This window comes from Myotis daubentonii, chromosome 2 (genome assembly GCF_963259705.1).
Source record: "Myotis daubentonii chromosome 2, mMyoDau2.1, whole genome shotgun sequence".
In the NCBI taxonomy this organism is placed as follows: domain Eukaryota; kingdom Metazoa; phylum Chordata; class Mammalia; order Chiroptera; family Vespertilionidae; genus Myotis; species Myotis daubentonii.
Window position 1 is genome coordinate 182,638,906 of NC_081841.1, and position 24,178 is coordinate 182,663,083.

Consider the following 24,178-nt stretch of genomic DNA (forward strand, 5'->3'; position numbering starts at 1 on the left):
GGGTAGAATGGTGTAAGATGACATTACAAAAATAATTATCAACTCTGAAGATTGTTAGAGGAAAAGGCAAAGTTGTTGTCCTGGTGAGGAAAAGGAATATTATTTGCAGGTTTCTCACATTATTAAAATGTCCAGTTTTTGATAAAAAGTTACAAGACATGCAAAGTAATATTAAATGTATGGCCCATTCACAAGATAAAAAGTAAATAGAAACTGTCCAGGAGGAGCCCCAAATGTTTTGCACATTATTCAGTGGCGTTGGCCTCTTAAAACCATGTGCAAAGGGCTAAAGGAAACCAGATATGAAGAATTAAAGGACAGCATGGGAATCATGTATTGTGAAATAGAAAATAGCAATAAAAAGGTAGAAATTACTGAAAAAAAGCAAATAGAAATTCCAGAGATGAAAATACAGTGCCTGTAATGAAAAGTATACTACAGGGACTCATCAGCAGATTTGAGCTGGCAGCAAAAATAATCAGCAAATTTGAAGGTATGTCAGTTGATTTATTCAGAAAGAAAAATCTACAGAGCCTCAGAGACCTGTAGGAAACAATCAATGCATCAACTATACATGCTGTGAGTCCCAGAAGGAGAATAGAAGACGAAGGAACAGAAAGAATATTTAAAGAAATCATAGCTGAAAATTGCAAATTTATGAAAAACATTCATTTGCACAGTGAAGAAGCTTGGAAAACTCCAAGTAGGATAAGTCCAAAGAAATCCACACCTACATACATCAGAGTTAAACTGTCAAAAACAAGAATCTTAAAAGCAAGAGACAAATAGCTCATCATGTAAAAGGGATCCTCAATGAGATTTTCACATTTTTACCAGATAGCATAGAGCCCAGAAGAGAATGGGTTACATATATAAAGTACTGGGGGCAGAGGTTGGGGGCAGGGAATGTCAATCAAAAATTCTATATCCAGCAAAAATATCTCTTCAAAATGGAGTAGACCAGCAGTTCTCAACCTGTGGGTCACGACCCCTTTGGGGGTCGAACGACCCTTTCACAGGGGTCACCTAAGACCATCGGAAAACACATATATAATTACATATTGTTTTTGTGATTAATCACTATGCTTTAATTATGTTCAATTTGCAACAATGAAATTGGGAGTCACCACAACATAAGGAACTGTATTAAAGGGTTGCGGCATTAGGAAGGTTGAGAACCTCTGCAGTAGACATTAAGAAGTACCCAGGTAAACAAAACCTGAGTAAATTTGTTGCTAGCCATTCTACTGCTCAAGAAATATGAAAGGGCCCTTCCTCATTTTGTTGGAGTGTCATCATGTACACCAAAAGATGGCTGGTTTGATTTCAGGTCAGGGTACATACCCAGGTTGCTGGTTTGATTCCTTGTCAGGGCGTGTGTGGGAGGCAACCAATGGATGTTTCTTCTCATGTTGATGTTTCTCTCCTTCTCCCTTCTTCTCTCTAAAATCAATTAAAAAATATGAAAGAAAGTACTTCAGGGTGAAATGAAAGGACATTAAACAGAAGCATGGGTAATAAAGAGCACTGGTAAAGATTACTACATTAGTAAATATAAAATATAGTATAAATATATTTTTGTTTTGTAGCATCTTTTTTCTGATATAATTTAAAGACAATTCAATAATTATAAATCTAAAGCATATAATATATACAGCTATTCTTTGTATGACAATACAAAGATAAAGGCAGAGGAAATGGAGCTATTCTGAAACAATTAAACTAGCATTAATTCAAACTAGAGTGTTTAAAGATAAGGTGCTAATTATAATCCTCAGGTTAACCACTAAGAAGGTTGCTTTACAAAATAATAAATGAAACACTAAGTGAATTAAAATGGTACACTAGAAAATATCTATTTAAGAAAAGAAGGCATTAATAGAGGGAGTTGAAGAACAAGAAGATAATGACATATAGAAAGAAAAATAAAAATAGCAAATGTAAATCCAACCTGAAGAGTAATTATATTAAGTGTAAATAGATTAAGCACTTTAATCTAGGACAGATATGGTAGAACGGATAAAAAATAAGATCAAAGTACATGCTTTCTACAGTATATACAGTTTAGATTTAAAGACATTATAGGTTTAAAGGAAAATTATAGAAATATTTACCAGACAAATATTGTATTTATACTAATATTACTAATACTACTATCAGACAAAATTTTTTTATGACAAAATTGTTACTAGAGACAAATAGGTATATTTAATAATGATAAAAGTGTCAACCCATCAGAAAGCTATAACAGTTATGAACATACAGTAAATCCTCACTTAATGTCTTGGTAGATTCTTGAAATGACCTAACAAAACCAGTTTTCCTTAGACTGATTTAAGCAAGAGTAAAATTCCTATGACATATTTCTGGTCACAGTAACATTAGCACATTTCTAAGTAAATACCCAATATACTTTTAATATTAAACTTTGAAATAAATGTGAGGTATACATATATTTTGGAAAGATTAAGAAACAAGATAATTATTTTCCAACTGGCTTATTACAGCTCAGGGTTGTGGGTGGCAAGTCTATATGGGCAGCTCAGTTTTCAAGACGATAATCAACCATGAACAGGATCCTATCCTTTGTAGGGTGCGCTCATATATACTCACACTCACTCTGATTGGGACAGTTTAGACACACCAATTCACCTCATGTGCACATCTTTGGGATGTGGGAGGAAACTGGAATCCTTTGAGAAAACTCACACAGACATGGGGAAAATGTGCAGACTTCACACAGACAGTGGCCCCAGCTGGGAATCATTTATTTTCATCAACATTATAACAAAATGACCTTAAATGAAATATTATTCAAGAACCTGCTGTATATGTACCCAATTACAGTTTTCAAATATATGATCCAAAACTAAAATTTCAAAAAGGAGAAATTGACACTTTGATAATAGATGAAAATTTGATTTTATTTTTTAAATTAAATCGTTGAAAGTATTTATTTTTTAAATTAAATCATTAATGTTTTATTTTTCAAATTAAATCATTATTGTTGAAAGTATTGACCTCTTTTAGCCTGCCCCTGTCCTCCGCCCCAGGCCTGCACTACCCTATTGTCTGTGCCCATGAGATACACACACACACACACACACACACACACACACACACACACACACAAGTTCTTTGGTTGCTCTCTTCCCCAGCCACCTACCCATCCACCCCCGTCTTCCCTCTGAGATTCCACAATCTGTTCTATGCTTTTATGTTTCTGTATATACTTTGTTCATCAGTTTATTTTGTTCATTAGATTCCACATATGAGTGCAATCATGTTATATTTGTCTTTCTCTAACTGGCTTATTTTACTTAGCATAATACTCTCTAGGTCCCTCCATGCCATCTCAAAGGGTAAGAGATCCTTCTTTTTTACTGCTGCATAGTATTCCATGGTGTAAATGTGCCACAGCATTTTTATCCACTCATCTACTGATTGGCACAATTAGCTATTGTAAATTATGCTGCTATGAACATAGGGGTGCATACATTCTTTCTGATTGCCATTTCAGGTTTCTTAGGATATATTACTAGAAGTGGAATCACTGGGTCAAAAGGCAGTTCCATTTTTAATTTTTTGAGGAAACTCCATACTATTGAAACCAAAATCTCAGACATCTCTTGTAGCAATATGTTTGCCTATACATCTCGTAGAGCAAGGGAAACTAAGGAGAAAATAAACAAATGGGACTATGTCAAAATAAAAAGCTTCTGCACATGTTTACAATGGGGGGAAAAATATAATACTTTCAACAATAAAGATAAAAGATAATATCAAGAATGTAAAAAGGCAACCTACAGAAAAGGAGAAAATACTTGCAAATCATATATTTGATAGACTTTTTGTCTAGAATATATAAAGAACTCATAAGTCAATAATAAAGACACCCAATTAAAAAAATGGGCAAAATATATGAGTAGAAAAGTTTCCAAATAAGATATACAAATAGCCAATAAGTCCATGAAAAGATGCTCAACATCACTAGTCATTAGGAAAATGAAAATTCAAAACCACGGTGAAATACCACTTCACACCCACCAGGATGGCTATAATAAAAAAGATAGAAAATAACAGTGTTGGTAAGAATATATAGAAATTGGAGTCCTCAGACATTCCTGGAGGGATTTTTATGAGTACAGTACTGCAAACCTGTAAGTAACTTGACAATTCCTCAAAATGTAAGACATTACAACATGACCCAGCTATTATTGCACTCCTAGGTATATACCTAAAGGAAGTGAAATCATATGTCCACACAAATGTTGCATAAAAATATTCATAGTGGCATTTTTCATAATAAGCCAAAAGTGGTAACAGTTCTAAGGTCTGTGAAATGCTCAATGGATATGTATAATATTAAATAAAACTTGGTATCTTTATAGAATGGAATATTTACTCATTAATAAAAAATAAATGTAACCATAGCCAGTTTTGCTCAGTGGATAGAGCATCGGCCCTTAGAATGAAGGGCCCTGGGTTCGATTCTGGTCAAGGGCACATACCTCGGTTGCAGGCTTAATCCCCTGGTCCGGGTGTGTATGGGAGGCAACCAATCTGAATGTGTCTCTCTCACATCGCTGTTTCTCTCTGTCTCTCCCCTTCCCTTCCACTCTCTCTAAAATCAATGGGCCCTAGCCGGTTTGGCTCAATGGAAAGAGCTTCAGCCTGCGAACTGAAAGGTCCCAGGTTCAATTCCGGTCAAGGGCACATGCCCAGGTTGTAGGCTCGATCCTCAGTGGGGAACTTGCAGGAGGCAGCCATTCCATGATTCTCTGTCATCATGGATGTTTCTATCTCTCTTTCTCCCTCTTCCTTCCTCTCTGAAATCAATAAAAACATATTTAAAAAAAATCAATGGAAAAATATTCTCTAGTGAGGGTTAATAATAAGTATTGATACTTTATAGAACATGGATGAAATTTGAAAACATTATGCTAAGTGAAGTGGGCAGTCATAATAGACCCAAAATTTTATGATTCAATATATATGAAATGTCTAGAAATAAGCAATTCTATAGAAATAGAAAATGCATTAGTGGTTGTGCAGAGCTACAGAAATTGGAGGGGGAATGTGGAGTGACTGCTAATTGGTCCAAAGTTTCCTCTTTTAGGATTAAAATGCCATTTTTACGGGAACTGGGACTTCTCTGTGCTATTTTAACTTTATGTTATATTCAAAGGCAGAGAAGAAAAGAGGAAATTATATTGGTTCACACATGTGTACTACTTCTACCTGCCAGAAGCTCTTTACAGCTCTACTTGCAAGGGTTATTTATGTCACTAAGTTGGGAAAAGTCATATAAATATAGTTTATAATTATGAGAAGAAATATTCTTAAATAAGACTCTATCATGCTAGAAGACATAATGATGTCTAATTTTAATTTCTAAAATTTGGACTTTAGTTATACCATTAAGGAAATAAATATAATCCATAATGATAAGTGAAAGAAGCCAGTCTGGAAAGGCTATATTTTTTATTATTCTAGCTGTGACATTCTTGAAAAGGCAAAACTATGGAAACAGTAAAGATCAGTGTTTGCAGTGGATTTGGGAGTGGGGGGAGGGAGGACAAGTTGAGTAGGTGGAGCATGGGACTTTTAGGGCAGTGAACTTACTCTATATGATATCTTAATGGTGGATACATGTCATTATACATTTGTTCAAACTTGTAGAATGTACAGCACAGAGTGAACCCTATATAAACTGTGGACTTTAGTTAATAATATTGTTATATACTAGTATATATATGAGCTGTCTGTACTTCTTGCTCAATTTTTCTGAAAATCTAAAACTTCTCTAAAAAATTAAGTCCATTAATTTAGAAAAAAACTGCTGAAGGTAAGACATTTTAAAGAAAATTAACAGTAAGACATTTAAAAGAAAATATGCCACAGAATAAATAATTCTGACAAAGGCTTTCTATCCAAAATAAATAATTCATCCAAATAAATAATAATAATAAGGCCAACATCCTAATGAAAAATGGGCAAAAACTTGAAAAAAATGGACAATAAACACTAATGTTGAGGTGCTTAACATTATTAGTCATAAGGAAAATGCATAGTAAACTATGATGAGATATGGTTTCTCAGCCACTAGCCTGGCTAGAAGTAGAAAGACTAACACCAAATGGTGGCAAGGATATGGAGCAAATTCCATTGCTAGTGGAAGTACAGATTTTTTTAGTGTTTTCTTTCTAGATTATTTTTTTTACCCACGAGAAAACATATGTCCCCAAAAAAGACTTGTACAAAGAATGTTCATAAGCGCCCATAACTGGGAACAACCTAAATGCCTTCAACAGAAGGATGAACTGATGTGTGTTTGTACAATAGAGTACCACTCAGCAATAAAAAAAGAGTGGACTATTCCATATGAATGAGCCTCAGAAACATTATAATGGGCCCAGCCAGTGTTGTTCAGTGGTTGAGCATTGACCTATAAACCAGGAGGTCACAGTTCGATTCCAAGTCAGGGCACATGCCCGGCTTGTGGGCTTGGTCCCTAGCATGGGACGTGCAGGAGGGAGCTGATCAGTGATTCTCATCATTATGTTTCTATCACTCTCTCCCTCTCCCTTCCTCTCTGAAATAAATAAAAATATATTTATAAAAAAACAAACAAAAAACCATTATATTGGGCAAAAAAACACACAAACCAAAACACCACTCATAAGAGTCACATAGTTTATATGTGACTGTTTATATGAAGCTTTAGTCTAATTCAGCGATTTTCAACCTTTTTCATCTCATGGTACATATAAACTAATTGCTAAAATTCTGTGGCACACCAAAAAATATATTCTTTGCCAATCTAACAAAAAATGTATATAATTTTGATTCATTGCCCTAACTGGTTTGGCTCAGTGGATAGAGCATCAGCCTGCAGACTGAAGGGTCCCAGGTTCGATTCCAGTCAAGGGCATGTACCTTTGTTGCGGGCACATCCCCAGTAGGCAATGTGCAGGAAGCAGCTAATTGATGTTTCTCTCTCATTGATGTTTCTACCTCTCTATCCCTCTCCTTTCCTCTCTGTAAAAATATCAATAAAATATATATTAAAAAAAATTGATTCATTCACACCAGACAGCTATAGTTGTATTGGCTATTGTCATTTTTTAATTTGACAGTGTAAAGGTAAAGAGGTCAGTGCCCCTGACTAAATAGTTATTGCATGTTTTAAAATTTATTGCAGTACACCATATATTGCTTCACACTGGTTGAAAATTGCTGGTCTAATTGATAGTTGAATTGTTTGGGGGAGGGAGCATTTCCACTGGAAAGGTAAGTGGTGGAACTTAAGATTTTGTGGGTTTCTCTGTGTGTAAATTGTATATTCATATTAAAAAACGGTGGTTGAAATAATAGAATATTTTAGTGCACCAAATTATAACAATGGTAAGTGTTTTTTTAGCATTTTTGTGTCAAGCACTAGTCTAAGCATTACATTCCTTTATCTCATTTAATCAACATGTCAGGTATTTTTATTATCTTTGTCTTACTGTTTAGGAAACTGAGACACAGGGAGGATAGTCACATAGCTTTTGTGGTAAGTGATCAGTCAGACACTAAGGACTGCGGGGGTGACGGCTGTACAGCATTGCCTTTCCTGACCAGTTGTGTCCAAAGTTTAAACTGAGATCCTTAAATTCTAATTGGGGGAAGAAGGGAATAGGGTGTGCATAATAGGAACATATATACAGTTATGAGAACATCATTATTCATTTCTAGATTCAGTTGCTATTTGCATAAAATTTGTAACGCTAATGACACCAACCTGGGTGTATTCCCTATTTCTAGACACTATTTTGTGATATATGCTGTTCTACAAGGACATATATATTTGAATGTACACATTTTAAGTTGTGTGCAGACAGAATTCCATTCCTCCACTGTGACAATTTCTAGCTTTGAAGAGGTTCTCTGGAAATGCTGCTTTTATCTTTCTTCTGGAGTGATAAACTTTAATGTTAGAGTGTTGTAAGTTCTCACATAATAAGGCTTAGATTTTTGTTTGGTTTGGCAGTAGACTTCTGTTTAAAATTCCTTTAATCTGTTCATTCCGTGCTTTTTATATTCATTTTGATAGCTGATGGCTCTGTGAAGAATTGTGTATGAATTTATTGCACTAATAAAACTTGTATTTGTGACTCTCCATCCCAACTTGCTTAAAAGTGGGTTTTTCAGTGAATTGCTGAATTTTTGTCTTCTTTATTTTTTTTTTCCTGGAGGAAATAAGGAACAATTCATATGCTACATCTGAAGTTTCATTAAAATTGCTTATGCCCTGTCTCAGGCATTTAAAGTGGGCCATCTGTCTAAACATCTCTCTCTTTTTTTTTCTGATCATTTCCTCGACTTATTCATGAGCCATGGGAGGGCTCCTTTGTAGTCTCCATGGAGCTGGTTCTGTCTACCCCCACTGAATACATCTATGTGCTTGCATAACATAGCTTTTCACCGTGCTGGAAATTCTCTGAACTTCGTTCAGATGAATGGCCCACTTTTCTGAAGGCCTTTTTCTTCCTGCAAAGATTTGTATGCAGAAGCTGACCTCTGTGGCTATGGAATGCAGCATATTATTCTTGATCATTTTACAGACCACCCACTGTGAAAGTTATGATGAAGGATTGCTTAATGATTCTTTGACCACTAACATTGTTTTAACTCAGTATTTCACTCCTAAATAGGTAACAGCATAGTTGAAACCAGCTTTTCTGAGTGTCTGATAATATGGTTTTCAGATGGTTATAATCCCGGCTAACTAAAGATCCTGATAGTTTTGTTTACATAAAATCTGCTTTAAAAAAATGACATGTTATAACAGTGTATTTGCATTAGTACTTTTTTGATTAAAATATTTCAATAAGCTAAATGCATTAGCATTAACATTTATGACAATCAACTGACAGTTTTTGTCATAAAATGTAGAAAAATTTGGTTTTATTGAGCATATTCTTTCTGGCTGGTTGATGATAATCAAAGTAGACAGGTCTGGGTGAGAGCTATTATTTGATTTGCTTTGTGAGTAGTTGTTTATGTGAATTCCTTCTCCCTTCTTTTTTTGTGGGGAGGTTGTGTTTTGAAGTAGGAGCTTAAATTATATCAGCTTTGCAAGTAACTAATAAGTTGTACAGATGAAATTTTTGATCAGTTGGTAGCTGTTTTCTCTTAGATACATACTTCAGGAAAGGTAGCTGGTTTCTGTGTGTTATTGCCATGAAGAGCTGCATGAAGCTCCATGAGTTTTTCCCCTTCTTTTCAGAGTCATTTATAAAAATCTTCTCTGAGACTAGTTTGGACTTATTAGATAAATGTAATTCTTTTTTGAAATTTGAAATATAACTTTACATAATAATTACCATTATAAACAGTAGAATTGCTATCAATCGTTGTTAGTATAGTTTCAATAATTTTGCAGAAATAGGGCATATACTGTCTGAGGAACAGCAGCTGTGTGTGAAGCCTCCCCCCACCAGCCAAAGGAGCCACCACAACTGTGAACAGCACCCACCAGAGGAGCTGCTACCAACTGAGGAGCAGCTGCTACCACAACCGCCCGAGGAGCAACCGCAGCCACTACCACCCAAGGAGCAGCCCCTGAATGACTCAACATCTAGATATGGCGGTAAGATCAAACATGGGTAGACAAAGAAACCCCCAAAGGAAAGAAAAGGAGGACTCGCCAGAAAAGCAGCTAAGTGATACAGAGGCATGCAATATGACAGAAAAAGAATTGAGATTAAGGGTCCTAGAGTGCATAAACCGGATGGAGGAAAAAATCAACAACTTATGCAAGAAGCAAGAAGAAACAGATGAAAAAAAATCAATAAATTATGTAATAACCAAGAAGAAATGAAGAGTGATATAGCTGCAATAAAAAACACCATTAAAAGTTTCAACAGTAGACTAGGAGAAGCGGAGGACCGAATTAGTGAATTAGAAGACAAGGAAGTAAAACACACCCAAACTGTATGGCAATTGGAGAAAAAAATTAAAAGACAGGGGGAGAGCCTAAGGGAGCTATGGGATAACATGAAACGAAACAACATACGAATAATAGGGGTGCCAGACAACAGAAAGAGGAACAAGGGTTAGAAAACCTATTTGAAGAAATAATATCAGAAAACTTCCCAGAGGTGGGGAAGAAAAAAATCACACAAGCACAGAGAGTCCCAAACAAGGTGAACCCGAAAAGACCCACACCAAGACACATCATAATTACCATGGCAAATGTTCAGGACAAAGAGAGAATCTGAAGGGCTGCAAGAGAGAGACGGAAAGTTACATTCAAGGGATCTCCCATTAGATTATCAAATGATTTCTCAACAGAAACACATCAGGCCAGAAAAGAATGGACTGAAATTTACAAAGTGATGCAAAGCAAAGGACTGAATCCAAGAATACTCTATCCAGCAAGGCTATCATTCAAAATTGAAGGGGAAATAAGAAGCTTCACAGACAAAAAAAGGCTAAGTGAGTTTATCACCACCAAGCCAGCAATGCAAGAAATGCTAAAGGGACTGGTGTGAAAAGAAGAAATAAAAAGCTCAGAAAGAAAACAGCCACAAAAAATAGAAATGGCTACAAACAAGTACCTTTCAATAATAACTTTAAACGTAAACACACTAAATGCTCCAACCAAAAGACATTGAGTGGCTGAATGGATAAAAAAACATGACCCATACATTTGCTGTCTACAAGAGACCCACCTCATTAGAAGGGACTCACACAGACTGAAAGTGAAGGGATGGGAAAATATCTTTCAGGCAAATGGAAATGAAAAAAAAGCGGGGGTAGCAATACTTATATCGGACAAAATAGACCTCAAAGTGAAGGCCATAACGAGATAAGGAAGAACACTTCATAATACTAATGTGATCAATACAACAAGAAGATATAACCCTGATAAACATATATGCACCCAATGCAGGAGCACCCAAATACATAAAAAAAAAACTCCTGGAAGATATCAAAGGAGAGATCGGCAACAATACAGTCAGAGTAGGGGACTTTAATACACCACTGACATCACTGAATAAATTCTCTAGACAAGCAGTCAGCAAAGAAACAGCAATCCTAAATGACTCACTAGATCAGATGGACTTAATTGACATCTTCAGAACACTTCACCCCAAAGCCACGCAATATACATTCTTCTCAAGGGCTCATGGGACATATTCAAAAATAGACCACATATTGGGTCACAAACAAAGTCTCCCCAAATTCAAGAAGATTGAAATCATACCAAGCATCTTCTCAGACCACAATGGCATAATATTAGAAATAAACTACAATAAAAACAACCCAAAATACTCAAACACTTGGAAGCTGAATAGCATGTTATTAAATATTGATTGGGTTACCAATGAGATCAAAGAAGAAATTAAAAACATCCTGGAAACTAATGACAATGAAAACACAACAATCCAAAACCTATGGGATACAATGAAAGCAATCCTGAGAGGGAAGTTTATAGCTCTACAGGCCTACCTCAAAAAACAAGAAAAAATGAGAGTAAATCATCTAACTCTACAACTCAAAGAATTAGAAAGAGAGCAACAAGAAAAGCCCAGAGTGAGCAGAAGGAAGGAGATAATAAAGATTAGAGCAGAAATAAATGACATAGAGACCAAAAAAAAACAATACATAAAATCAATGAAACCAAGAGCTGGTTCTTTGAAAGGATAAACAAGATTGATGAACCTCTAGCCAGGCTCACCAAGAAGCAAAGAGAGAGGCCCCAAGTAGCTTGTCTTTTCACTTTGTTAATGGTTTCCTTTGCTGTGCAAAAACTCTTCAGTTTGATATAGTCTCATTTGTTTATACTTCCTTTTGTTTTCCTTGCCTGGGGAGATATATCAGAAAAAAATATTGTTATGAGAAATGTCAGAGATTTTACTGCCTATATTTGCTTCTAGGCTTTTTATGGTTTCAAGTCTAACATTTAAGTCTTTGATCTATTTTGAGTTTATTCTTTTGTGTGGTGCAAGAAGGTGGTCTAGTTTCATTATTTTGCACATGTCTGTCCAATTTAACAGAACCATTTATAATAGACTATCTTTCGTCCATTGTATGTTTTTGTCTCCTTTGTCAAATATTAATTGACTATAAAGACATAGATTTATTAAAAAAAAAAAAGAAAGCAAAGGACAATTCAATGAAATCAGTAAAACAATACATTTAAAAATGAGTAGTTTATGGACATTTACTTCTATTCAGTTTCTTCTTAAGGTGAAGAAAACTCTAAAAAAAATGAGTAGTTTAACAAAGATAGAAATCATTAAAAAGAATCAAAGAAAAATTCTGGAGCCTAAGAACTCTATGAATAAATAAAAAAATTTAAAAAGGTGGCAATAGAGAGCATTAACAACAAGATGGATCCAGCAGAAAAAAGCATCTGTGAGTTAGAAGATAGAAATTTTGAAATATTCCAGTTGGAAGAGAACAAAGAAGAAAGAAAGCCTATGTGATCTATGGAATACTAACAAAAAGAACAATTTGCAAATTGTTGCAGGTTCAGAAGGAGAAGAGAGAAAGAAAGGGGCAGACACTTATTTAAATAAATATTAACTGGGAACTCTCCAAGTCAGGGGAGAGATTTGGACATCCAAGTTCATGAGGCTCATAAGAACCAAACAGTCAACTTAAAGTGATCCTCTAAAACACATAACAATAAAGATAAAGTTAGAGAGCCCTAACATGTTTGAGTGCACACCCGGTCGACCTCCAGCTCGCACCCGGCGCAGGCTCACTCAGCTCGCAGGCTCACTCGCGTGGTATCGATTAAATACTCATGAGTTGATTGATTACTCTCGGGGTGTGATTAAGTAATTAAGCTGAGGAGCCACTCGGAGCCGCCAGGTGCCCACCCTTGAGGTTTTCGCAGAACCAGCTGGGCCAGAGCCTCCGCTTCTCCCCAGGGATGAAGCTGGCAGCCTGGGCTCCTCTCAGGCCCCCCACGGCCAGCCCCACTCCCCTCCATGCCACAGGCTGCTGTGGCTTCCATGACCCGGGCACAGCACTGGCCCTGACTCGCCTGTGCTCAATCCCTGTTGGCTGTGATGCCGTTGCCCCATTTTGCTTCCATTAAAAATGTCTGTATTTCCAGGAAAAAACACACAAACATATAGGGGAGGGAATAAAAAAAAAAAATAAGAGAGCATATATCCTTTTAGGTTGCTATGTGTTATTATTTTTCTTTATAGTGTATTATAGTTTATTGGTATTTATATGGGACATACATGCCCAATCCCATCCATTCTATTTAAAAACATAAGTACTTTGAAATGAATGTAAAACCAGACGGACTCTTAGCAAATCTTGTTCGTGGAAGATCAAATTCATAAAGAGATTCCACATTGATGATCTTTACTTGGTAGCTCAAGGTTTTGCATTCACAATGGAACCTCTTTCCTGTATTTTACTAACATGTCACCTTAAAAGAAATTTTTAGAAAAGTGCCACTTCAGGGCTTTTGTGCTGAAAAGAAACAACAGTTTTCCTCTGTTATCACCCTCCCCCCACCCAACTTTGCTCTGATCCATATTTTACAATTGTGGAAATTTGGGTTCAAAAGGATTGACTGAGTTCCTGGGGACATTGCTGAGAATGGGCTGAGATGAGACCTCAGCATTTTAACTCAAGAGCCTGTGCTGCAAGTTCCCTCTTGGGGAGGTTATAACATATACGAAACAGATGTGGGTCAAAATAAAAGAATGGGAAAATAAATAGTAGTTAGGTTCCGAAGAGAGGCAACTCCATCTCCCCACCAGCTGTAAGATCACTTTCTGTGGGAAAATGCTTTCTGGGTTCCAACAGGATGTCAAAATCAACAACTTCCTTACTCCTCTGGAAACAGGCTTGTTGCATCATAACTAAAAAGTGTTTCCACATTTACTTGAAAGAATTACCTCCATTAGGCCACTAAATTATGAAAATATCAAGCATATAATATAGGTTAAGTGCAAGGAAGATGACTGAAGTGTGTACTATAATTAGGGAACAGTTTATGAGAGAAATTCTTTTAGAAAATCTGTTTGAGAAGCAGAGAGAGGAATTCAGTGTCCTTAAAGCAGTGGTTCTCAACCTGTGGGTCGTGACCCCTTTGGCGGTTGAACGACCCTTTCACAGGGATCAATCACCTAAGAGCATCTGCATATCAGATATTTACATTATGATTCATAACAGTAGCAACACTACAATTATGAAGTAGCAACGAAAATAATTTTATGGTTGGGTCATAACATGAGGAACTGTATTTAAAGGGCCAGAAGGTTGAGAACCACTGCCTTAAAGGGATTTCAGTTATGGGGTAAAATAAGAGTATAGGCCTAGAGTTGGGACTAATTATAACAATAAAAGTTAACATTTACACGCATTATTTAATCCTCACTACATCATTTTGTTGCATACAATATGATTATCTTTATTTTATACACTAGGGGCCCGGTGCACGAAATTCGTGCACTGGGTGTGGGGCGGGGGGGGAGTGTCCCTCAGCCCAGCCTGCCCCCTCTCACATACTGGGAGCCCTCAGGCGTTGACCCCCATCACCCTCCAATCGCAGGATCGGCCCCTTGCCCAGGCCTGACGCCTCTGGCCTAGGCGTCCGGCCCGGGCAGCGGGGACCTGCAGTGGCAGCAGGGGCGCCGCGATCGCGCAGGCTCCGCCCCTGCCCCTGCAGGATGCCTCTGGCTGAGGCATTCGGCCTGGGCAGCGGGGACCCACAGCTGCAGCGGCCCCGCGATCCTGGGCTTTGCTTTAGGCCCAGGCAAGGGGCCCCTAGCTCCTGGGACTGCCAGCTTCGACTGTGCCCAGCTCCCATCGCTGGCTCCACCCCTACTTCCTGCTATCACTGGCCAGGGCGGAAAAGGCACCTGATTCTCCGATCATGGCTCGGGGGCAGGGCAAAGGCGGCCCCAGGGCCGCCTTTGCCCTGCCCCCCAGCTCTTAGCTCCCCCCTGGGTTTCCAATCACTGTCAGTGGCAGGGGGCTTCTTCCTGCTTTCCCTTTTGCCTCCCTGCATTGTGCCTACATATGCAAATTAACCGCCATCTTGTTGGCAATTAACTGCCAATCTTAGTTGGCAGTTAATTTGCATATAGCCCTGATTAGCCAATGAAAAGGGTATCGTCGTACGCCAATTACCATTTTTCTCTTTTATTAGTGTAGATAAGAAAACTGAGACTTGAATAGTTTGCTCCAGGTCAAACTGATTAATGGCAAGCTGGAAGTCACCAGAGTGAGTTTGTAACCTCTGGGCTTATTTCTCTTGCTCCTCTTAACTTGGCTTGGTTTGGTTTGTGAAGAAATTTAAGCACTTGACTCAATCAAATCAGAGAGTAATCAGAAATAGATACAACGAGTGGGGTCTTATTTTAAGGAACTTGAATGGCAGGTAAGTTAAGATTTAACCTGAGCTGAAGTAGGAAGTCTTGGAACAATCTGGAGCAGGAGAGTAACCTAATTATCAGGATGGCAAAGATTTCAGAAAGCCATGTTGCCCAGTATTTCTGTCCTGCAATGCCCCTGAGAGGTCAGGGTGATAACCCCAGTTGAAGGTTAACTAAGGGAAGTCTAGTGAGGTCATCTCCGCAGTCCACATGCAGCCAGGTTGTAATCTGGGAGCTCAAGGTGAGATCAGACAATAAATGGGTCCGGGCTGCCTGTCACTAGTTGAGTCAATTAAGCAGAGACAGGGTTGAATCATGCATGAGCATTTATTCCAATAATGCCAGAAGTATGGGAGAACATTAGGTCATCCATGAAAGTCTGCTTTGCACCCCCCTCCCCTCTTTAAGCCACCTGCTTATATTAGGTAGAAGGACAAAGATTATATTCGGAAAGAAGTAGGCAAAAGGAGTAAGAATGGGTATGCAAAAGGAATGAAATTGGGTAAAATGGTTACAGATTATAGGCAATACAGGCTGGGGGATTGCTAAGGGTAGGCAACCCTTAGCAATTGTTTCAGCAACAAGGTTGTTAATCTTTCCATGTTGATAGGCAATTCTCAGATAAGGACCTTATTTCCAGGTTAGAATGTGCTTTCTTCAATCAGAACAAAACAATCATGGTTAACAGAGCATGATTAATATTTCTTACAACTCATCTCCACTGTTCTGTTTCTCCCTCCTGCCCCTAACGAAGGTTCACTCTCCTTCAGTAGTTCATGCTGTGTCTCTTGAGTGACCGGGCTTACCCTCTGCATGCTTTGGGATAAATAAAAATAAGGCATGATCTCGGTCTTTGAGAATCTCACAGGCCAATAGGGGTGAAAGACATAAACAAAAAAATGCCCCATGGAATTGGAGCACAGAAGGCCTGTCCTCCCTTTCCTTCTCTCTGGGCCATGCCCTCTTTTCTCTCTCCCCTTCTCTCCCTCTTGTATGCTCCCCTGTTCTTTCCAGCTCTCAAGTGTGATGCTCTGTTCTGAAACAGTCCTCTTCAAAGTGCCCAAAAGACTCTACCAGGCCTTCATATGCATTATTACTGGTTTATTATGCATATTTCACTTTAATTTTCACTCTTATTGTATTTAAAACACTTTTTCATCTTTAGGAAATAAGTAGTGGGCCAAATATTTACCTTAATGATTAATTATTCTCCATTAAACATATGTCTAGAAATGATTTGATTATATTCAAAGTTTTTGTGACTATAACATTTTAAAAAAATCAATTACACAGAAAATACTTTTGAAATTGGTTGGAATAGGGGGTTAAATTAAAACATAGCCTGCAACACTTTTTCAGAACTATGACTTAAGCCAGAGTCTGGGTACTACATATTTAGTATTTAGTACATATTACTTCACAATTATAAATAATGTAAACATACAATATTTAAATTAGTTTAACTTAGAAATCTTTAAAATATTGTAAGTTTTAAAAAAAATGCATGGGCCCTGGCTGTTGCTCTCAGTGGTTAGAGCAGAGACCCTTGCACTGAACCTGGGTTCCAGGTTTGATCTCTGGCCCTGGTCTGGGCTCATGCAGGAGGCAACAAGTCAATGTGTCTCTCACACATTGCTGTTTTTTTTCTCTCTCTCTCTCTCCTCCTCCCTTCCACTCTCTCTAAAAATATCCTCTGTTGAGGATTAACAAAAAATAAAATAAATGTGCCGAATATTTGTATTCTAAAAATGTTTTTATCTCTGGTTTCTTCTCCCAGTTTTTCTGTACTATGTAATATTGATCATGCACAAGAAAAAAAATCTGTGTGTTAAGACAAGCATTAGTGATACTGTATTCTTATCAAAACAAACAAACGAAAAAACAAAACAAAAGGAAGGTTTTGGAGGTGGTGGGAATGTTTATTTCCTTGATTGTGGTGATGGTAACATAAGCGAATAAATATGTCCCAACTCACCAAGGAGTATATGCTAATTATGTACAGTTTTGGGGTTTTTTTTCAAACTCAGTAAAAAAAAAGAAAGAACTAGCATTGTAGTATTTTAAAAACAGTTTGGACAGTAACCAAATATTGAAAAGAAATGAATATTGTTTAAGGAAGGTTAATCTTTGAAGGACTGTCATAAATAGAGTGACTCAAATTCATAGACTAGATGGGTACTTCAAATAGATGATGGTACCACAATTATCCCAGAATGACGGCTGTTGTCCTTGGAGTGTCTGTGTATGGGTTTATTGTTGTTGTTGTTGTTTTTTTAATCTCTCTAGTTTTTTTTCAAGGATAGAACCTTTAAAATAAAATGTTCTGAAATACAGTCTTTGGCAGTTTTACTCTGTACACTTAATCTCAAAAGAAAATCAGTTTACTGAGAGATAAAAATATGAAATTATTAACTGTTTTTCTTTTCTTTCTACTTCAGAGTGCCTATTGTTAAACCACAAGTGGCTAACTGGGAGCTTTCAATAAAACTGAATGATGAAGTTCATACTGCTGTAGCATCAAACAATGGGAAAACGTTCTCTGTAAGTTTTCTTTCTTTTTCTTTGGGGGTGGTGTAATTTTGAAATTATCTATGAATATTTGAAATAATTTTTAACGTCTGCAGTGACTTACATCTTTTGAATATATAACATAGCTTTGTATTTGTTTCATCTTCTTTAGGAAGCTGAATGTAAATGGAATTTTTTTTCTCTGATGGTAATTAGGAAATAACATTCCTAGATTTAGTCATGTTCTAAACCTACCTCCTGACACCTGATTCATTTTTTCTTTTGTTATTGAGATACTTTTGGCTTTGCAATAGAGAGTGTATCTTTAATTATAATTCCAAATGCATGATAGCTGTGGTAGGTCACCATTCTTTTAAAATAATAATCTGAAGCCTCATATAACATTTTCTTGAGATTTCATGTTGTGAGACATTCTTGAGGCTAAATTTACCTTATGATGACATTCCTTTTGTTTTGAAGAACTTAAAACCCTAGTATGATATTCACGGCAAAACTGCTTTAGTTTAATTCTTGTCTGTACTGAGCAATGTTACAATAAGATTTAGTGTTTGTACTGTGGTATAAGTAATATGCTTAAATTCTGTTGTTTGAGATTGCCAGAAAAAAACATGAAGTTTCTATTTTAACTTGTGTCCTTTTTTAGTTTCAGCATGAACCCAGAAACTACCATACAGTTAGCACAATAAATATTATATTAATTTACATTCCTTTTCTCATGGCTAAGCTGCATTGAAATGTCATTTTGTTTTGGGGGAAAATGACTTTTTGTCAAAAGATTTAAACAGGATATGAAAATCATAATAATACAATTTCACTGAAATAAGACCTGCTGAGGTTTTCGGTGCATGGCAGTTTCTTGATCCCAGCTAGAAAATGCCAGAAGTCAAGAATTAATGAGAATTCATTTATTCAACAAATACTTAGGCAAGACTGTGCCGGCTGTGTGCTAGATAAGTGCTAAGCTGCTACACTGGAGAAGCTAATGTCCTTATGTGGTGGCATCACAAGTAAATGAGATTACTTCATGAATTAAGGGCAGTCTCCTTGGTTTTGTTTAAATTCTGTGATTCATTCTATATGCCAAAACTGCTAAAGTATTTGTTGCTAAAAGATGTTTCACTCAGCTCTCTTAAAATGAAAGCCGTGATGGGATTAAACAGTTGTCTTATAATATATTTTGTGAGGAACTTAGGTGATTCTTTACATTCCTCCTTTCCATGTGATTGTTTTAAAGAATAGCTTTGTAAGTGGACAGTTAACCATACATCAGGTTGAGTGGCAAATTATGTTGTGTAGTGGAGACTATTAATATTATTATGTAGCATTTTCCTTCGGGAAGGTTAACTTTACAAAAAGGTAGACTTCAGCATAGTTTGTGAGTCATCACTGTAGTGGTAACCACTGTAGTGGTAATCTGATACCTCAACACTCTGTTTTTCTAAGCCGTGCCTTGGCTTAATAAGAAAACCGCCCTGGTTACTTCTTAGAACTGTTATTTCTCTATGCTTGTTTAGATTCCATGTTGGAAAACTAGAGGCCATTGGCCTGACAAGTTCAAGTGGTGTCTTTGAATTGTTACCTCCTGTTTCACTTTTTAGCTCATGAAGAAAGTAGGGCTGTTTAAAAAACATCAAAATTAATGCATGAAAAATTGCCCTAGAAAATATCCACCTTGTTATATAGTATCAAAATCTACTTCCCATATTTATTGGCTTAGCTATTATCAGAAACATCAAACCTAATGAAAAGAGAGTACTCCTGATAGTGTATTTCTTTTTTCTAAAGCATATTTATGTTGAATTTCACTTGACATCAGTATTATGAAAGGAGTCAAGTTCAATTGTGTGGAGCAAGTAAAGACTCATTGGTATGAAGATTTTAATAGTGTAGAACTGCTGCTTTTAGGGCCTTATAGGGGAGAGCTGTGACTGTTTGCTTGGTTTTCTAGATTACCTGGTGCCACGCCAAGAGAAAATGAATTAGCCTAGAGGTGACAGTCTAGGTTAATGACCCCAGAGGTAGTCCAGGCAAAGTCATATTTGCTTATTAGCCCACGTAATGCTTCAGATACCACATGTTTTCACACTTCTTTTATCTAATTAAAACATTTAGTTGTAAGATACATCAAATTAGGAAAGCACAGCAAATATACAAATCTTCTTACTATGATTTCCTATTAAAAAAGAAAAAAATTATAGATCACAGCTAAATTCCTTCTGTACATCATCCCATTTCCGCCTTCTCCCTCCCTAGAGGTGAGAGCTATCCTGAAGGTGCTGTCTGTTGTTCTGTTTCATGTCATTACACTTTTATATGTATACTAGGGGCCCGGTGCACGAAATTCGTGCACTGGGTGTGTGTGTGGGGGGGAGTGTCCCTCAGCCCAGCCTGCCCCCTCTCACATACTGGGAGCCCTCAGGCGTTGACTCCCATCACCCTCCAATCACAGGATCGGCCCCTTGCCCAGGCCTGACGACTCTGGCCTAGGCGTCCGGCCCGGGCAGCGGGGACCTGCAGTGGCAGCGGGGGGCGCTGCGATCGCGCAGGCTCCGCCCCTGCCCCTGCAGGACGCCTCTGGCTGAGGCGTCCGGCCCGGGCAGCGGGGACCCACAGCTGCAGCGGCCCCGCGATCGTGGGCTTCGCTTTAGGCCCAGGCAAGGGGCCCCTAGCTCCTGGGACTGCCAGCTTCGACCATGCCCAGCTCCCATCGCTGGCTCCACCCCTACTTCCTGCTATCACTGGCCAGGGCGGAAAAGGCACCTGATTCTCCGATCATGGCTGGGGGGCAGGGCAAAGGCGGCCCCAGGGCCGCCTTTGCCCTGCCCCCCAGCTCTTAGCTCCCCCCTGGGTTTCCGATCACTGTCAGTGGCTGGGGGCTTCTTCTTGCTTTCCCTTTCGCCTCCCTGCATTGTGCCTACATATGCAAATTAACCACCATCTTGTTGGCAGTTAACTGTCAATCTTAGTTGGCAGTTAATTTGCATATAGCCCTGATTAGCCAATGAAAAGGGTATCGTCGTACACCAATTACCATTTTTCTCTTTTATTAGATAGGATATGCACCATAATAATAGTGAAAAAGAAAATTGTGAAAACATAAGTACTGGATGATACCATTTATATAAGACTTAGAAAATACAAAAAACAATTCAATTTACAATAGCATACAAAAAGAATAAGATGCTTAGAAATAAACTTAACTATGGAGGAGAAAAACTTGTACACTGGAAACTACATTACACTAGGAACTACAAAATTTTGCTGAAAGAAATTAAAGAAGACATATATAAATGGAAAGCCATTTTATGTTCATAGATTGGAAGACTTTTAATGTTGTTATGATGTTAATACTACCTAAAGTTATCTACAGATTCAGTACAATCCTTATCAAAATCCCTTGGAGTTTTGCAGAAATAGAAAAATTCATCCTACGATTCCTATGGAATCTCAAGGGACCCCAAATAGCCAAAACAATTTTGAAAAAGAAGAACAAAGTTAGAGAGCTCGTACTTCCTGATTTCAAAACTTAAAACAAAACTGCAGTAATGAAAACAGTGTTGTACTGGCATAAGACAGTTGCATAGACCAATGGAGTAGAGTTGAAAGCCCAGAAATAAACCCTTCGTTATATGGTCAAATGATTTTGATAGGAATGCCAAAGCCATTCATTGGGAAAGGAGTCTTTTATGTGTCTGCAACAAGCAGAATCCGAAGTAACCGCTTGAGCTAAAGCTGACCCGGGAAAGGAGTCTTTTAAACAAATAATACTACGTGAGGGGGTGTGCTGGGCTGGGTGGAAAAGGAGAAGGGATTAAGTATGTAAAAATCAATCCGTCAATAAAAATAAAACAAAGGAAAAATGAACTTGGACCCTACCTTAAAGCAAATATAAAATTAACTAAACATGTTATAAAGACCTAAATGTACCTGGGAGGATGTGGGAGCAGGGTGGAGGGGGTCAATGGGGGAAAATATGGGACATTTGTAATACTTTTAACAATAAAGATAATTTTTTTTAAACATATCCTCAGGTGAGGATTTTTTATTGATATTTTTACAGAGAGGAAGGAAGAGGGATAGAGAGAAACATCCATGAGAGAGAAACATCGATCAGCTGCCTCCTGCACACCCCCTACTGGGGATGTGCCCACAACCAAGGTACATGCCCTTGACCGGAATTGAACCTGGGACCCTTGAGTCCACAGGCCAACACTCTATCCATTGAGCCAAACTGGTTATGGCTAAAGATAATTTTTTAATAAAAGAGACTTAAATGTAAAAGCTAAAGCTATAAAACTTTTAGAAGGAAGCATGAGAAAAGCCTTATGACATTGGATCTGATGATCATTTATTGAATATGACATTAAAAGCACAGTCAACAAAAGAAAAAAAGATAAATTAAGACTACATCAAAATGTAAAACTTTTGTGAATCAAAGAACACAATCAACAGAGTGAAAATGCAATCCATGGAGTAGGAGAAAATATCCTATATAATAAAAGCCTAATATGCTAAGTGTCCAGTCGTCTGGTGACTGGTCGACTGTTCAACCAATCAAAGTGTAGTATGTTAAGGCCACTCAACCGTTTGCTATGACGTGCACTGACCACCATGAGGCAGAAGCTCCGACCAGTAGGTTAGCTTGCTGCTGAGGTCTGGCCGATGGGGACTGAGCATGATGGGCCAGATACGCCCCGGAGCCCTCCCACGGTCCCTCCGCGATCATGCACTGGTAGGGTCCCTTAGTCTGGCCTGCGCCCTCTCGCAATCCCGGACTCCTCAGGGGATGCTGGAGAGCTGGTTTCAGCCTGGTCCCGCAGGCCACTCCCTTCAGGAGGGCGCCAGATTCAGGGTTCATGGCTGGCAAGCACTGCTGTGGCAGCACGAGCCTCTCCCAATCGGGGACTGAATGGGTGTGAGCCTGTGGCAGGTGCAGTGGGGCCAGGATGAGCAGGAGTGGCAGGTAGGAGCTGCAGGCGGTGTTAGATTCAGGTTTCGGCCCGATCCCCGCAGGCCACGCAGAGGGGCTCCACCCATGCACAAATTCATGCACCGGGCCTCTAGTTTGTATATATCTGACAAGGAATATTATCCAGAATATATAAAGGATTCCAACAACTCAATAGCAAAACAAACACACAACCTGTTTTAAAAGGACTTGGATAGACATTTCTCCAAAGAAGATACACAAATGGCCAATAAGCATAAGAAAAGGTGCCTGCATTTCCAGCCATCTCTCCGGGCAGACAGCAACCCTGCTGCTTTTCACAGGCACCTTTCTCAGTTCTGATGCTCTGGGCTGGGAAGCCCAGTTTGGGGTTTAGAGCCCAGAATTCTCAGCGGGAATCACCCACAGCTGAGATATCCCTCTGGAACTTCAGCTGCTGTCTGTGGGAGCCCGGCCAGCCCTTTCATGCCTCTGCCTTCCTACCAGTCTTTATAAGGTCTCCACTTTCCACCCTTGACTATCGGGGTTCTGTCTGGCTAGTCTTCAGTTGATTTCTCAGGGTGGTTTTTTATATTTTAGTTGTATTTCCAGTTTGGTCCTGGGAGAGTGTCGGTGTAGCTTCCACTTACTCTACCACCATTTTGGAATCTCCAAAAAACTAACTTTTTAATAGTTGTAAAACTTTCTTGCAGTTTCAAATTACAGAGTCTTTTCATTTTCCAATTTTAAGTAAGTTATGTGTTGATAATATTTATATTAAAAGTTAAATGGCAGAGATCCACTTCTTCAAAGGCAGTTCTGTGCAGCAAACCAACTATAATTAGTAAAAATTATGAAAATCACTTCGCAAGTCACATGTTATATGTAGAAAATCTTAAGAAATTCACTGAGAAGTTATTACAAGTATAAATAGGTTTAGCAAGGGTACAGAATACTGGATTAATTCTATTTTTATTTATGTTCAGTGAACAATCCAAAAATAAGATTATTAAAATTCCATAAACAAGAGCATCAAAAGAATAAAATACTTAGAATAAATTTAACAAAAGAAGGGCAAAACTTATACTGGTGTACAGATTCAGTGCAGTTCTTATCAGAATCTAAACTTTATTTTTGTTAGAAATTGACAAGCTGGTACTAAAATTCACATGAAACTTAAGGAACCCAGAACAGCCAAAACAATCCTGAAAAAAAGAACAAATTTGGAGAACTTACACTTAATCCTTTCAAAACTTACTAGAAAACTATCATGTAATTAAGCCAGTATAATACTTGCATAAAGATTAAGTGATTTTTT

At 38.0% G+C, this 24,178-nt stretch overlaps 1 protein-coding gene across 3 annotated transcripts in view; it reads left to right on the plus strand.

Moving 5' to 3' along the window:
- The window catches only part of PCCA (propionyl-CoA carboxylase subunit alpha), a 382,460-nt gene that overhangs the window by 241,624 nt on the left and 116,658 nt on the right, over positions 1-24,178 (plus strand). For all 3 annotated transcript variants that reach the window (XM_059685039.1, XM_059685040.1, XM_059685041.1), the window contains exon 19: positions 17,843-17,945. In XM_059685039.1, the coding sequence (XP_059541022.1) occupies positions 17,843-17,945 (103 nt within the window). The remainder of the gene's footprint in view (positions 1-17,842; positions 17,946-24,178) is intronic.